At 39.0% G+C, this 18,157-nt stretch overlaps 1 protein-coding gene across 3 annotated transcripts in view; it reads right to left on the minus strand.

The window, feature by feature from the left end:
- DOCK8 (dedicator of cytokinesis 8) overlaps nucleotides 1-18,157 on the minus strand; it is a gene marked incomplete at its 5' end in the record, with an annotated part of 223,166 nt that overhangs the window by 135,820 nt on the left and 69,189 nt on the right. For all 3 annotated transcript variants that reach the window (XM_079707127.1, XM_079707126.1, XM_079707128.1), the window contains one exon: nucleotides 2,870-2,993. In XM_079707127.1, the coding sequence (XP_079563253.1) occupies nucleotides 2,870-2,993 (124 nt within the window). The remainder of the gene's footprint in view (nucleotides 1-2,869; nucleotides 2,994-18,157) is intronic.

Below are 18,157 nucleotides of genomic sequence, written 5' to 3' on the forward strand. Positions count from 1 at the left end.
ACTACTGAGCCCGTGTGCCACAACTACTGAAGCCTGCGTGCCTAGAGCCCGTGCTCCACAACAAGAGAAGCCACTGCAATGAGAAGCCTGCGCACCGCAACGAAGAGTAGCCTCCGCTCACCGCAAATGGAGAAAGCCCGCACACAGCAATGAAGACCCAACGCAGACAAAAATAAATTAATTTAAAAAAATGATTGAAAGGGAGGATGTTGCTGGACTGAGCATCTCTCCATGATGAGTACTAGTCTGATACTTAAAACCACACCTCTCTTGTATAACTTGGCTCTGAAACCCAGCCGATGACTTGAGTGCTGTGTTAGTGTGCTGAAGAAATGAGTGTGCTTTATGGCTGTGCTGGACACTCACCTCTTGAATTTACCCTTTTATGCTCTGCTCTGTGGTGCTGGGTCTGCAACTCAGCAAATCACATTTCTGCTTTGCTCCTTCTCCCTTTAGGTTCTGCCAACAGGGAGCACTCCAGGGAGACTGGATGGCTGGGGGAGGGAAAAGGGACTGACCCTTTCCTCTCTGCCTGCAGTTCCTCTCACCTTGGTTATGGCCATTGGTCCTAGTCTTCTGTTTCTCTGGCACTTCCAGAACAACCCTCATCTTACCTTCCTTGGAGGTATCAGCACCAACTGGGCAATTCCTTCTCCCAGGAGGTCTAAGTCCAGACTCCCAGCCCCTGTGAGGTCTCTCCTCTGACGACACCACTGACTAGGCTGTGCCCCCTCCTCAGATATTTGAGTCCTAGCTCTGAGGCCCCTCTTCTGAGCTGCTAGGTTCTGATAACTCCAAGCTCCTCCCACTAGACCCATGCTTCTCAGACATGGTCCTGGGACCAGCAGTATCGGCAACTCCTGGGAAATGCTGTTTAGAAATGCAAATTCTCAAGCCCCACTCCAGACCCAGTGAAGCAGAAACTCTGGAGTGGGGCCCAGCCATCTGTGTTCCGACAAGCCCTTCAGGGGGTTCTGATGAAGCTTAGGTTTGAGAACCACTGCCACAGACCCCAGGCTTAGGGTGGCGTGCTGTTTCTTGTAGTTACAATTTCTGTATGACTTCAATTTTCCTTTTTGGTTCTCGCAGTCCTCCAAAATGTGTTTAACCATTTCCCTATGTTAAATTTCTTCTGTGGAAATACCTAGTGTTTCATCTGTCTGACTGATACAAGGAACAATTTAGCTGGTCACCTACATGATGAAAGCTGAATTTAGTCAAAATTACCAATGAAAAACCCCTGAAATTTCCCACAGAGGACAGCATACAGATATCCCATTCCTCAGTAAGCCCACCAGGTTCAGCACTGGAATTGATGGCTGATTCCTCTGCAGAGATAAGTAGTCAGCCTGACTGTAGTTTGAAAAAATAGGTATTATTTAAAACCTCTAGTCATATTCAGTATGTCGAGATGCTTGTGTTATGAGGGCACCTGGAAGCTGAAAACTATATTGGTTTAGAAGAAGTCCTGTGCAAACTTGGACACGTTTCTTCCTCTGTGTTTTATTTTTCTTACCTATAAAACGGACAGATTGGACCAGAGCATTGGTTGTTTTTTTTGGTTTTTTTTTTTGCGGTACACGGGCCTCTCACTGCTGTGGCCTCTCCTGCTGCGGAGCACAGGCTCCAGACGCGCAGGCTCAGCGGCCATGGCTCACAGGCCCAGCCACTCCGCGGCACGTGTGATCCTCCCGGACCGGGGCACGAACCCGTGTCCCCTGCATCGGCAGGTGGACTCCCAACCACCTCACCACCAGGGAAGCCCCAGAGCACTGGTTTTTAAAATCTTTTTAAAATTGTGTCAAGTATATATGCAACATAAAATTTACCATTTCATCATTTTTTAATGTACAGCTCAGTAATGTTCATTACATTCACATTGTTGTGCAACCAGTCTCCAGAACTCTTTTCATTTTGTAAAACTGAAACTCTATACCCACTAAACCGTAACTCCTCATTCCTACCCCTCCCCAGCCCCTGGCAAACAACGTTTTACCTTTATATATTTATGAATCTTGACTACTCTAGGTACCTTATATAAATGGAATCATACAGTATTGGTTCTTTTGTAACTGGCTTATTTCACTCAGCATAATGTATTCAAGGTTCATCCCCATGTTGTAGTATATGTCAGAATTTCCCCCCTTTTTAAGGTTGAATAATATTCCGTTGTATGTATATGCCACATTTAGTTTATCCATTCATCTGCCCATGGACACTGGGCTGTTTCCACATTCTGGCTACGGTGAATAATGCTCTATGAACACAGGTGTATAGAGCACTGATTTTTAAACTGTAACTACTCTGTAATAGTAATTAATAATAACAACAACAGCAGCAGCAGCAGTAGCCAATATTTATAGGGTGCAAAGTGTGAGCTGGCATTGTCTTAAATGCTTTACACACATTAACTCATTTAATACTCAAACAACTTCATGAGTTGGGTACTTTTATCATCCTTGTTTTCCAGGAGAGGAAACTGAAGCCCAGAGAGTTGAGTTATCCTGTCTGAGGTTATAGAGTTGGTATGTGATAGACAGTCTGCCTCAGTGTGGAGCTTTCAGTCATGCTGCAGCCTGCCTTAGGCTTGGGGGCACCTCTGAGTCTCTGTAGGAATCATTATAGGGATGGGCCCAATTCCCCCCCCTCCCCAGTTAGAGCCCCTCCACTTTCATCTATGTTCATTTGAACACCAATGTCTATAGCTACAAACAAGTTTGAAAAAAAATATCACTGACTCAAATGGTAGAATTCCTCCTATTCCAATATTCTATGAGTCTAGCCTTTTTATTAGTTTCAAAAAAGATCGCCAGCATGCCATGGAAGAACGTCCAGTAACCTGGCAACCGTGTTTGTTGGTAGGAAATACCTGAGTGCTGGGTTCACTGCACTCCAAGGTTTCTGACTCAAACGTCTGTTTCTGAAGCGTCTTGTGAAAATCTTTTCGGGATCCAGTCTTTTTAAAGCCGCAAATCTCCGAACTTCCTTGGTTTCTTTCATTGTTGTTATTAAATAAGAGAGAGTGTGGAAGGAGGGAGAGGGAGAGAGAGAGAGAGAGGCAAAATCATTAGATTAAAATAAAAGTAATGGCTTAAGTGCAGACATGGTGCTGAAAGATCTTGCAAAGAGAGGACCAGTTGTAATTCTTCACGTCTAATTATGCACCAGGCCTAACACAAGGCTCTGTTGTAATGAGATACAAACTTGCTTCCTGGCTGGCTCATTATTAAAGGCAGGAGTGGCCTGGGAAAATGCCACTTCAGAGGTGCGGCCATTTCAGCTGTGGGGCATTTGGCTCCAAGCTGAAGCTAAACTATGACCCTAGTGTAAGAGGCTGGAATAAATCTAACAAAGTGCAGACGCAGTGAATAAAGGTCGTTTGAAGATAAAAATAGAGGAAAACATTTAATCTCCAAATCAATGTTCTTAGTAATGAATAAAAAAGGCAGAACATGGTTAAGAAAAAATAGAAATAAATGATTTATGTACCGAAAGTCTTTGCTGCCATTCTCAATCACCACTCCATGCACGCCATTAAACTTGTGTTTAAAAAATTTTGCAAATATTATATATCACTTATATGTAGAATCTAAAAAATAATACAAATGAATCTAAACAAAACAGAAACAGACCCACAGACATAGAAAACAAACTTACGGTTACCAAAGCGGAAGGGGGGAGGCATAAATTAGGAGTATGGGATTAACAGATACAAACTACTACACATAAAATAGATAAGCTTATTTTTGTGTATGGTGTTAGGGAGTGTTCTAATTTCATTCTTTTACATGTAGCTGTCCAGTTTTCCCGGCACCACTACTGAAGAGACTTTTTTCTCCATTGTATATCCTTGCCTCCTTTGTCATAGATTAGTTGACCATAGGTGCGTGGGTTTATCTCCGGGCTTTCTATCCTGTTCCATTGATCTATATTTCTGTTTTTGTGCCGCTATTATATTGTCTTGATTACTGTAGCTTTGTAGTATAGTCTGAAGTCAGGGAGTCTGACTCCTCCAGCTCCATTTTTTCCCCTCAAGACTGCTTTAGCTATTTGGGATCTTTTGTGTCTCCATACAGATTTTAAGATTTTTTGTTCTAGTTCTGTAAAAATTGCACTGGTAATTTGATAGGGATTGCATTGAATCTGTAGATTGCTTTGGGTAGTATAGTCATTGGGATTGACATATACACACTAATGTGTATAAAATAGATAACTAATAAGAACCTGCTGTATAAAAAATAAATAAAATAAAATTCAAAAATTCAAAAAAAATAAAATAAAATAGATAAGCAACAAGGATTTACTGTATAGCACAGGGAACTATACTTAATATCTTATAATAACCTATAATGGAAAATATTCTGAAAACATATATATATATATATACACACATATACATATGTAACTGAATCACTTTGTTATGCACTTGTAGCTAACACACTATTGTAAATCAACTATACTTCAATTTTTTAAAATGTGTTGCTATGGAAAGGGTTTAATATGATGTCTAGCACTGTCACTGGAGAAAGAAGTTAGACCATCACAAAAAAGGCAACAGATATACACTGTCAAATAATAACTATAGAAATCAACATGTGTATTCCCCATTTTTATGACTCAAAGGTCTCCTGGAAAACATGCTGCAAACTCAACTACACAAATATGCACCTGTTTTGTTTGATTTCCCACACTATTAGGAAACCACTGAACAAGCTGGTAAAGGGACGTGAAATGAGGTTAGGATTTATTAGGCAGATCAGATGGAAGACAGGTAAAGCAGGAAACGTAGGAGAGCTACTAGCAATGATCCAAATACAGTTTATAACTCTTTGGGAGGGGCGAAGTGTTGGGTTATGCACAATGGCACAGAGCAAGTATTCAATACTAAGTAAAAGAGGCCAGGAAAAAAATAAAAAGATAACTGCATGATTCCATTTATATGACATTCTGGAAAAGGAAAAGCTAGAGAGACAGAAAAGAGATCAGTGGCTTGCCAGGGTCTGGGCGTAGAGAAAGGGGTTGACCACAAAGAGGCCTGGGGGAATTTGGGGGGTGGGTGGGGCATGGAACTGTTCTGTATCTTGATTGTAATAGTGGTTACACAACTGTATGCATTTGTCAAAACTCACAGAACTTTAGTCTAAAAAGAATGAATTATAATTACCTCCAAATCAATGGACAGTTTCGGATTATGCCTGGCATTAATTAGGATAGTATGTACATTTAATAGTCATTCAACATAAGGGCTGATACTTCACTGCAGTTTATTATAGGATGGTGGTCTCACTGAAGCAGGAGTGAATGGATTTAAGTCCTGGCTCCACAGCTTACAAGCTGTGTGACTTAAGGCAAATTAGTCTACTTCTTTATGCCTCAATTTCCTTATGAAGATAATAAGAATTAGAATAATACCTAGGTCATCAGTTCTATTGCATGCAATAAATAAATTCTCATATGTAAAATACTTAGAAGATTTCTTGGCTTATGGCCATAATTCAGTGAATATCTGCCACTACTTAATGATGTTTATTAAATAGTATTAGAGAATATGGCTCAATTATATGCCAATTGTCCCTGTCAGTGGAGAAATAATCCAAATTAGACCAATGAATAAGATATTATAAGCAAAGGGAAAAAAAAAAGGATACAACTCAGTATTGTTGAAGATTTCTTTTAATGTAATGGTCCAGGATAGATTTCACATCATAGGCACTAAAATGTATGTATTCATGGAATAAAGATAAGATTTGAAAAATCATAAGAATTATACTTTAGGGCTATTCTCGTTCCAGTTCAACCTAAGCAAAATATTCCTTTCAAGTGAAGTAAGATTTTCTGAGGACTTCAGAAGAAGCACTTATCTTAGTATGTCAGAGGAATGAACCCCAAACTCTATCGCATATATTTTAATGCATCACAGGGGAAAAAACTACTTTCCTCTGGAGGACCATGCTTAATGAAGCCGCTTTGCTTTCTATGGATGTCTTTTTTTTTTTTTATACAGCAGGTTCTTATTAGTTATCTATTTTATACATATTAGTGTATATATGTCAATCCCAATCTCCCAATTCATCCCACCCCCACCACCATCCCCCCCACCTCTGCTTTCCCCCCTTGGTCTATGGACATGTCTTTGTCATCCATAACCATACAGTCAAACACTGATTTAGTTAGCTCTTTTATTCCTCAATTATCTCCTTGCTGATATTACATTTCTCTATAATACCTAGGAATAGTCTTTTATGTCCTTGCTATCTGTGATGATGGCTTTGAATCCCACTTAGGGGGCAGAGGAGTAGAGTAATGGCCACCTGTGTTCCCTCCCACTCTCATAATTCTATAGGACATTTGCCACTCAGATTCTATAATTGAGACTTTTAAATCAGACAAATAGTGCTGCTCATGCAGGATAGACGAAAGTTTTAGATTTTAACTTAGTAAGGAAAGATTAAAACTACACAGAAGCACAAAGTACTGTTCTCCTTTTGGGAGAAATGTATTTTCCTACTTGAACTGTTTGCCTCTGTTACTTAGACTGGAAGATGCCTTGAATGAATTTCATTTTATCTTTTTCATGCCTATAGCACAAAGTTTTGTTTCCTTGCTCTAAAAATCATAGTGCTTTTCTCTTCATGACTTTTGCAAATGACCATTAATCTAATGATTAGAACGGTGCCATGGTTGCTTGTTTATCTCATCTTATTTCCATATATTTTGACAATTTTGTATGCATTGCTGTTTACTGGCATCCTTTGGGTGATGGTAAATACTATAAGCATTATTTTCTCTGTAATTTTCTTTAATGAACTAAAGAGTGAATAACTTAATGTGTTTGGTTTCTTGGTGGACAGTAAAACTCTGAAGTAATTAAACTTGTTTACATGCTATTTATTCTTGGTGTATTACCCATAGTGACAGTGAAACATTTCATGAGTGTTATGAGCAGCATCATAAAAGCCCTTAGACTTTGTCTTTCATCCTGGGTGATTAAGGTAATTCTGAAGGAAGGTCATGCTCAAGGAGAGCTGGGATATCATGGAATGGGGTATCATCTGTTTTATTACTCCATATTTTACTCCCAGTGAACTGGTAAACAATTAAAATTCAAACACATCAGTGAATATAATTCAGTTACTCCCAAAACACCATAAAAATGTCTCCCTGATCAATAATTGCTTATTATGACATGCATTTGTTGCTCTGGCTGTCAAGGTGCTTAGCTATTTGCTTTCTAAAAGTATGGAAAGCAAGCCAGGCTCATCAGCCTATGCAGTGACAAAGAGCAATCCAGCTGTGGAAATCACTGAGCCACTCCTGACTTCTTACACGCAGACTCCCCATCCCCATAAATCCACTCCCATGAAAGCCCAATTTAAAGGCCAGCACTTGCACCAAGCCTTCCCTAACCTGGCCAGAAGTAACTGCTCCCTTCTCTGAATTTTCAAAGCATGCTGTTTGTATTTCTCTTAGAAGCTTTTATAATATTCTATGTTACAGTCTAATTACTTGTCTACATTTTTATCTCCCCTGCTAAATATGTGCTCTCTCTCACTAGACTATGACTTTGCTGAGGACAGGGAGTCCTTTAGAGCTAGGATTCCTGTGTATTCCTCTTTGCATCTTCTTTGGTGCCTTATTCTCAGGAGATATTTTCTAAACATTTGTTGAATGGGAGAATGAATGAAACTCTAACAAGCAAATATCTATATCGTTTTCCTCTCACACAAGTGTTTTCAAATCTGTCAGATCCAACACTGTCTTTCTCTGTAACAAATGTTTTATAAGGCCACCTTTATAACCCATCAACTTTCTCATTTTTAGAAGTCAATAAAATGTCCCAGCTGTTATATAAATGAGAAATAAAAGAAACATAATACCTAAAATAGCATGTATGTAAATATGCAAATGCTTGGACACAACTACACCAGAGAACATAATGAAATAGCTGTTTGCACCTGTAGGAAGAATCGTTGTATATATAACACCTACAAAAGCAGACTGCAACAGATGTGTTGTATGGTGACTCAAACACCACAAAGCAGCACTGCTGTCAGTAATGTGATTTTCCAAAATGGGGGAAAACTCTTGTAGAGCTCTAATCAGCACAAAGTTTAATTTACCCTATATTTACATGATAGTTGTTTTCCTGAAAAATTCAGTGCAAAAATATTTGTAAGATGGCATAGAGGCTTGGCTTGGATATTTACAGACTGGTTTTTCACCACCCTGAATGTTCAGCAGGACATTTGATAGTTGTGTCGGATGTTGAACTTGGGATGATCCTTCATTGTATGTGATGCCCCATGCACTGCAGGGTGTGAAATGCAGTAGCCCACGCCAGTCATTGAGACAAGTAAAAACAGAAACATTAGGGCTTCCCTGGTAGCGCAGTGGTTGAGAGTCCGCCTGCCGATGCAGGGGACACGGGTTCGTGCCCCGGTCCGGGAAGATCTCACATGCCGCGGAGCGGCTGGGCCCGTGAACCATGGCCCCGGAGCCTGTGCTCCGCAACGGGAGAGGCCACAACAGTGAGAGGCCCGTGTACCGCAAAAAAAAAAAAAAAAAATTACCATCTAATCCTCTAACCCCTTTCAGCTTTCACCAAATGTCCCCCAAATGCCTTTTAGAGCAAAAGGATCTAGTCCGAAGTTATGCATTGCATTTATATGTCACATTTCTTTACTCTTATTCGCTCTGGAACAGTTCCTCAGTGTTTCCTTGACTTTCATGACCTTAAGATTATAGGCCAGTTATTATTTAGAAAGTCCCTCTAATTGGGTTTGATTGTTGTAAATGCCCCATTCCTCATCAAGCCTTCAGTTTGATTTGTATCAATATGGATTCACAGTTTCCTATTTTATTCAACATATCTTAATCCATTTCTATTATTTATTTTGGTGTTCTAATTATCCTCAATTCGACCAGTGTGAATCCCTTCAGCTGGCTCTTACATCTTTTTACATGTCCCCAGCAGTCACTGATCACATCCTGCTTTCTGCCACAAGATATTCAGGTTGATCTTATACTTCCCTTTCCTCAACCCTGGAATCAGTCATTTCTCCAAGAAGCTCTGATTCTTTTTAGTGGAAAATGGTTCTTAGAAGCCAAGATGTAGGTGTTGGGTGTGCTCATTGCTATTAAGGTGTTGCTCCTCCTGTGTCTTCTCAGTGAACAGAGTTAGGTAGGGAGCGTGTGTCTATGTGTGTGTGTGTGTATGTGTGTGTGTGTTTTGAAAGCCAAGAGTTCATGTTGATCCTTGCAATCTCAATCTGACATCACAGTATCCATTCTAGTTTTCTTCCTTTCCATATTTTTAACTTCCTTCTCAGACAGTGAAAAATGTAACACCTACTGTCCTTAATATACTTACTTACTTGATTAATCCCCTTAATGTAACCCTTGCTAACAGCACCCCTCCATGCACACACATGTTGCCCTCCTTATATTCTGACTCTGACACCCTGCACCAGGCTTGCCCCTTTGGCATGATGTCTTCTTCAGTCTGCACTGACACTTAGTGGTAGGACATCCTTGTCCCTTGCCTGGGCTCTGACACCTCGTGGTAGGCTTCTCCCCCATGTAACACCCCCTCATTCTACTCAGAATGTCTGCTCTGTTATCACATGCCAAGCTGCCCCAGGCTCAGATACCCTCAGATACCCTCCTCACACCATGTAGGTTCTGATTCTTCATGCCAGGCAGCCCTTCTAAATGTGTGTCCTCCTCACCGTGTTTGGCCTTCAACTCCTTATTCTGGTCCTCTTCAGCTACTCCCCACCCTGAGTCATGGATGGCTAACTTGTTCTGATGGTTTTCACACCAAATTGTACAAGAAGGGAGAGGAAAGAAAGAGAAAAGGGTATAGGAAGGGGAAGAGGAAAAAGAAGAAAAGGAGCATGTATTATTTTCCAGTCTTCACAATAAGCCTTCAAAATGAGCAACATTTCCCCCCATTTCACACTTGAGGAAACTCTGGTTCAGAGAGATTAAGTCACTTCCCCAGGGTCTCATAGCCATTACATAAGGAGCCAGCATCTGGACCCAAGTCTAGACTCTATCTACTCCATGACACTGCCTCTAAAGAGAACGCTCTCAAAATATGTTTGGTCTTTGGACTGTCCCCAAATGGGTAACAGTAGTGTTTGAAGAAAAGGAACACAGTTCTCTGGAGAAGCAATAGGTTGTGTTTATTTCATGAGAAATAGTCTTTCTACCATTTGGCTACTTGCCCATCTCTCTCTTGTCTGCAAATAGGCTCAACAGGAACATGGCTTTATTTGGCTCAAATGCCTGGGTCGGGTAGTGAGGCTGGGACTCTGGTAGCTGATGGCACTCAGCCAGCAGTCTCACTACCTACCCCATGGTGGTTTCTGACTTCTGTGGCTGGCACTTCTGAAATGAGTCATCTTTACATGCTTGCCAACCCCTGGCCTCTCCTCACCAGCCAGCTTTACCCTTGCTGTCACAAGGTAGCTTTGCAACTTTCTGAGATTTCAAAATGGGGAAGTAGATGCTAAATCTAGAATGAGGAAGGGGAGCACAGTTTGCTCTGGTTTCAAATCCACAGCCATGGAATACATTTAGTCTTAATGCTTTCCATCCCCCAAATCCTGAGGGTGACACAGATATAGGGTTAGAGTATACATGTTGTGAAATAAACTTTTAACAGTATTCTGTAACTCATTTTTTTTATAAATGCCCATTTGTTAGTGTCTTTGTGCGGTCCAGGTAAATGACTTCAGAAAACATTCTAACAAAATGGAGGACAAAAAAGAAAGCATCAGCTTGCATAAAATAGCAAAAGAACAATAACCAAATAAGTTTAATTTCTCCCAGATTTAAGTTTCTTTTGAGGAGAAAATCTGATATAAAATTTTTCAGATATGGTGTGTGAACTCTTTATCTTAAAATCTTAAAGCTGGGGGAAATGTCCTAGAATTCAGCTCATGTCTATGCCATACCCAATGGAGAAAGAGGCGTAGAGAGAAGTGACTTGAGGAAAATGGAAGCAGGCACATGGCTGTAATTGGTGGGGGGGTGGGGATTCACTTGTAAGTAAACACTCTTGGAAATAAGTGCATTTTATGACACAAGGAAGAAAGCTAAAGACCAGATATAGTTCTGGTCTCCAAGGCTACCACACATAAGGTCTCAAGCTAGGTTGCTTCCAGATTTTTATTCCTGTGGCCCACACAGGTTTCCTTATGAAGAAGTATGTGACACTGAACCTGTGACATCAATATCCTCTGGAGTGTACACATCCTAAGAAAGGCAAAGGGCAAGTGTGAATTTTGAGTTTTAATTCACTGTTTTCTTTCCACCTTAGAACAAGTTAACGTTAGTTAATTCCTTTGGGAACTTTTCCCCTTAAAATTGGATTTCTCAGGAAAAACACTCACTAATTCAGTGTGTTGTCATTTAGGGTAGTAATCTTAGGAAGCAATTTAATGTTTGCCTATATTTTCCATTACTTTGAGTTGGGTGGGTTTTTTGCCAGGACATTAGATCACATGAAGCTTTTTATTTGAATCCTTAGGGAAAGCCCCCTAAGGATTTTATACACTAGAAAAGCTTACCCATTTGGCATACACATACATGTTGCTTAATGAATATTGGTGAGAATAACTTTGAAGAAGCTAGCAAGTTTATGAATGCCCATGTGAGGCTCTCTCTCAAAGATCTCTGTTAGAAAGTAGAAAATAAATATTATAAGATAAAATGAAGTTTGGTCACATGTGGATCTACTTTTTTTTCTTACCACTATGATTTGCACACTTAGAGCAACTGGAACCAAAATCACTTTCGTAAATATTTTAAATAGTTATTTCTTCTGAGGAATTGTTCGAAAAGGTCCCCCCAAACCCTCCTACACTGTTGGTGGAAATATAAATTGGTGCAGCCACTATAAAAAACAGTATGGAGGTTCCTTAAAAAACTAAAAATAGAACTACCATACAATCCATCAATCCCATTCCTGGGCATATATCTGGACAAAACCATAATTCGAAAATATACATGCACCCCTATGTTCATTACAGCACTATTTACAATAGACAAGACATGGAAGTAACCTAAACTTCCACCTACAGATGAATGGATAAAGAAGATGTGGTGTATATATATATGTATATATATACATACACACACACACACACACACACACACACACACACACACACACAATGGAGTATTATTCAGCCATAAAAAAGAATGAAGGGAATTCCCTGGTGGTGGAGTGGTTAAGAATCCGCCTGCCAATGCAGGGGACATTGGTTTGATCCCTTGCCTGGGAAGATCCCACATGCCATGGAGCAACTAAGCCCGTGTACCACAACTACTGAGCCTGCACTCTAGAGCCCATGAGCTGCAACTACTGAGCCTGCACGCCACAACTACTGAAGCCCGTGTGCTTAGAGCCCGTGCTCCACAACAAGAGAAGCCACCACAATGAGAAGCCTGCGCACTGCAATCAAGAGTAGCCCCTGCTCAACGCAACTAGAGAAAGCCCACGTGCAGCAACGAAGACCCAACGCAGCCAAAAAAACAACAAAAAAAGAATGGAATAATGTCATTTGCAGCAACATGGATGGACCCAGAGGATTATCATACTAAGTGAAGTCAGACAGAGAAAGACAAATATCATATGACATCACCTACATGTGGAATCTAAAATGTGATACAAATGAACTTATTTACAGAAGAAACAGACTCACAGACATAGAAAACAAACTTATTGTTACCAAAGGGGAAGAGGAGGGTAGGGATAAATTAGAAGTTTGGGATTAGCAGATACAAACTACTATATACAAAATAGATAAACAACGAGGTCCTACTGTATAGCACAGCTAACTATACTCAATATCCTATAATAAACCATAATGGAAAAGAATATGAAAAAGAATACATATACATATTTTTTTCACAATCAAGGCTGTTTACTATCATTATTATTCCCTGGGGACACCCTCCCTGATGCCCCCGACCAAGTTAAACCATCTCATTAAAGACGTCTACAGCACTGCGGGGTGCTCGCCTTTCCAACTCTTATCTAGTGCTTTCTGTCCTCCTAGATCCTGAGCTCTGTAAAGGGCGCTGCCTCTGTCTTGTTCACAGGTGCATCCCTAGCGCCTAGGGCAGGCCAGGCCTGCAGTTGATGCAAAACACATATTTGTTCCTCACTCCTTCCCTCAACAGGGCTGCCTTTGGCCACGTACACAGAAGGGCGCAGCCCTGACTTTAGCCACCTCAATGAGTCTGGCATCCTTCCGCACAGAACAAAAACCAACTTCACAGACCTTAGGTTGTGAGAAAAGCTGCCAACATAACCTACTTACAGATGTACTGAGATTTGAGCTGTGAGCTGAGTCTCTCTGGACTTCTAACCCTCAAAAGTCATTCCATTTGCTTCCAAACAGTCACTTTGCGGTACACCAGAAACTAAACAACATTGTAAATCAAGTACACTTCAGTTAAAAAAAAAGTCCCCCCAAATACTTTTTTATTAATTGATATTTGTGAACATTATATTTTAAATTTTGCTTATTTTGCTAGCATTTAGGAATCTCAAAACAGAAATTATTCCGAATATTTCTCTTGATATCTTTTCTAAATGTTTAGTTTTATTTCCTTATTCAGAGTATACCTTATTCATCCATGTTACTGCATGTATCAATAATTTGTTCCAATTTACTGCTGAGTAGTATTCCATTGCATGAATGTACCAGAGTTTGTTTATCCATTACCTCCATTGACTATGATTTGGGTCGTTTCTAGTTTTTGGAAATTACAAATAAAACTACTATAAATATTTGCATACATATTTTTAAATGAACACAGGTTTTCATTTTGCTTGGGTAACTACCTAGGAGTGGGACTTCAGGGTTTATGATAAGTGTATATTTAACTGGGATTTTAGGATAGGTAAGGGAAGAAAACCCAGTGAAAGAAAACAATATTATGAAAGTGGGTGTAATAGCTTCTGGTTTAAAATGATAACTAGAATAAGATTGGAGGTATTTAAATTTTATTTTAATCAATAATATCCAGCCTTGGCAAGGATATGAGGAGAAAGGGCAGTTTCATGTCCAGCTGGTAATGGAGTAAATTAACACAACTTTTCTGGAGAAGAATTTGGCAGTACTTATTAGACTATATCATATGCACTGGTTCCATTTCTACCTTCAGAAATATTCACACATGTGTAGAGGCAAATGTGCATAGATGTTCATTGTGGTATCATTTATATTTTGGAAAACGGAGACAACTGCAGTGTACATCCACAGTAAGAAAGTCAATAATTTATGGTATTTTCCTTCACCCCTGGAATGCCAGGCAGCATTTTAAAAGAAAGGGATAGGTTTTTGATATGGAAAGATTTCAAAGACATTATTGAAAAAAAGTATATTATGTATGTATGTAAAATATTTATTTACATGTGTATTTTTGCATACATAAATATTTGTGTAAATATGAATATGAATATTCATGTATGTTTGTGAGGGCATGAAAAGAAGATCTGGGAGGCTACACAATGACCTCCATGCAGTTAAGAGTGGGTTGAAAAAAACAAAAAACCCTCAAAAACATAGATAACAGAGAACAGAGTAGTGGGTACCAGAGGGTAAGGGGCAGAAGGAGGATGAAGTGGGTAAAGGTGGTCAACTATACGGTGATGGATGGAAACTAAAGTTTTGGTGGTGAGTGTGCTGTAGGGTACACAGAAGTAAAAATATAATGTTGTAGATGGGAAACATATAATGTTATAAACCAATGTTACCTCAATAAAAAAATAAATCTGAAAAAAGTTAGGAAAAAAAGAGAGTGACTTGAAGAGAAGGACAGGGAGCAAGCGAGCAGTGAGGGAAGAGACTAGCTTTTTACTTAAGACGCTCCTTATTACTTGATTTCTTTCAAAACAAGCTTACATTATTTAGCACATAAAATAACAAATTCAAAGGAGAGCTCATTAATTGCTAATTAACAACTGGTCAGCAACTACTACTGTGACTTTCTCCAACTTCCCTGCCTATGAAGACACAGAATAAATGGAAACTCACCAAAACAGATAACTTAATGCTGAAGTCTACACAGAATCTCTGTGGATCAGATGCAGCGGGAAAGAGAAGGATGTACCATACTTTGCCTCCCCAAAGGGCAATGCAGAGGAAGGCGCTTTGTACTTTCCTTCCTGCCAGTCCCCCAACAGTCAATGTCTGTAATAGTCAGAAATCTAAATTCTCCTTCTTCATTGTAATGGCTTATCTATGAAGCCATTCACAGGTTCCACCTGGTTTTACGGAAATGAACTACCACCAGAACCACTACCTTCCTTGCCTTTCTCTTTCTACCATCATTCTGCAACCATATAGAAATAACTCATAGAAAACAACTAGCTGAATATGTATGTAGGGTTGGGAGATGAAGGGCACCTGGAATAATGTATTGGATTCTCCCCACAAATAAAATATTATGGATGCACGTGAGGGCAGAATGATCCTGGGAGGACTGTGCAATAGGAATTACAGCCTTTATGTTAGAGTATCAGATTTAGAGTACCAAAAGGTCAAACAGTGGGGTTGGAAAAGGGGCTTCCTCAGTTGAACACTAGTCAAAGCTTGCCAGAAACTGACAACGAGTTTCAAAGTTGCACACGTCTACCTGTCCATCAGCTAATTTCTGGGAAACAAGCTGGTCCGTTACCCAAGTGCGCAGATAACGGGGCCAATGACAATCCCCATCCTCAATATGTTGCCAAACATAAAGTTAAAACAGACATTGCTTTGTTTTGTGAAAATAAAAAGATACAAAACTTGCATAGAATAAATATATGAAAAACCACTGTTCCTACAGAAGAGATAAAAACAAATGGAGACACATGAGGGAACAGAAGCAATAATCAAAGTGGCTAATGGTCTAGTTTAACATTTTAATCCTAAATTCCTAGTAAATAATATTAGGTTTATGGATTAAATTTTAAGCATGACAGCAAAAATATAAATCATAAGGAAAACTGTCAATATAGATTTTACTAATAAATAATTTTGAATGTTAAAAAAGTATAAACAAATTTAAAAGACAAAGAGTATCCTGGGTAAGGAATTTGTATTATATGACATACAAAGGGTTAATATCCTTACCAAATAAAAGCAGCCCTAAAGATAAACAAGACCAGACAAATACATGAATAGAGATGCACAAATTTAATGAATAAGCAGAGCACCAAGGAAAACTTACAAATGGACGACAAATTTATGGAAAAAAAGATACCGAATTGAAACAAAGAAAATGCAAATAAAAGACAGCCATTTTACAAATAAAATTGGAAATTTATTAAAAAATATCATCCAATATTCTTGAGGATTCATGCATATCTTGCTAATAATCTTTCTGATATATTATTCCCAAATCCTTAAATTTGTGCATACACTTAAACACACAGAAACTCCTCTTGTAGGAATTTATTCCAAAGGGAAAAAACCATAACTATACACAAGAATGTTGCTATACTGGGTATAACACTGAAAAACAGGGGATCATCTAAACATTAAAATTGTTTAAATAAATTTTTGTATAAATACATTATACAACCATTAAAAATTGTCTTGAGGAAGAGTATTTAATAGCAAAGAGATAGTTACCACTTAGTGTGAAGACTGAAAAAGCATGCTGCAAAATAGTATCATAATCTGACTTAATTTTTATGCAAATATATACAAAGAAATATGATTCAAATGTTAATGGTGGTTATCTGTCTATAGCGAAATTGAGTGATTTTTGTTTTCTCTTTTTGTTTCACTATGATCTCCAAAATTTTTACAATGAGTATTCTAAAAAGAGTCCTTTAAGTTTGTTCAAGATAGAGAAAAAAATTCCAATGGGAATTGCCATGAAGAATGAAAAAGTGCAGTGTCCCAAATAGAAAATAAAAACCAAATGTAGTAAAATGGACCTTTCTATTTATTGTCCCTTCTCAGATTTCTTTCAAACCTTCATATCCAGAAAGTACCTCTAATTATAACATTTAAAAGCATGAGAACAACTTGTTCTGAAGCCTTTTCTTTATTACCAGCAAAGTATAATCTTATTTGACTGCCCGGCAAACTTGGTTTTCTATTCAAGTTAGAATAGATGATGGATTAGCATCTAACTTTCTCTTAATTACTTTATACAAGTGAAGCTTTCTCTTTCTCAGCTACTGAAAATAGTATATACATACTGACATTACTCCAAAACACATCAGCACAAATTCAATGGCACCCTTCCAGGAGCTGGATAAAACCCAACCTCCAAAGTCTTTCGTCATTTATCCCACAGAACAGTAATTCTTACTGGAGTATAGGAGAGGTGAGGACATCAGAATTTCAAACTACTTGTGTGTTGTCACAGGTTCTCTGATGTTTCTCTAGTGGGGTGTGCCCCTGATTGCAGACTCTCCCCAGACAGCTCCCCAACATGTACACATATACAGGTTGCAAATTCCAGTGTGGGTAGATGCTTCTCATTAGAGGGTACTCTCCAGGTCATTGGCATGGAGACAAAAAGCTCAGGACAATGTCATAGAACATTTAATTAACCCAGGAGAGAAGGGCCTTTTTGACTAGAAGGCAAGCAAGTAATTTATTTCTTGGTCATAAATTTAAATGTGCCCTTTGAATCTGAGGCCAAATTTCCATTCATTAATCCCCACCCCCATCCCCCAGGAATTCATCAGAATAGAAATAAAAGGGCTCTATTCTTTGTGTTTAAAATGTAACTTTCTCCTTCAGTAGGTGAATGGATGAACAAACTATAGTAAATCCACGCAGTGGAATATTATTCAGCGAAGAAAGAAATGAGCTATCAAGCCACAAAAAGACATGCAGAAAGAAGGCAAAACTATGGAGACAGTAAAAAGATAAGTGGTTGCCAGGGAGGGAGGACCAGATGGCACAGAGGGGATTTTTAGGGCAGTGAAACTCTTCGGTATGACACTCCAGTGGTAGATAAATGTCATTTTACATTTGTCAAAACCACAGAATGTAAACACAAAACATAAGCCCTACTGTAAACTATGGACTTTAGTTAATAATAATGGATCAACACTGGCTCATCAATTGTACCAAATATTCCACACTTACGTCAGACTCATCCAAGGAAGGATAAATTAGTCAGAGAAAGC

Source organism: Hyperoodon ampullatus (assembly GCF_949752795.1).
Source record: "Hyperoodon ampullatus genome assembly, chromosome: 6".
NCBI classification, from domain to species: Eukaryota; Metazoa; Chordata; class Mammalia; order Artiodactyla; family Ziphiidae; genus Hyperoodon; species Hyperoodon ampullatus.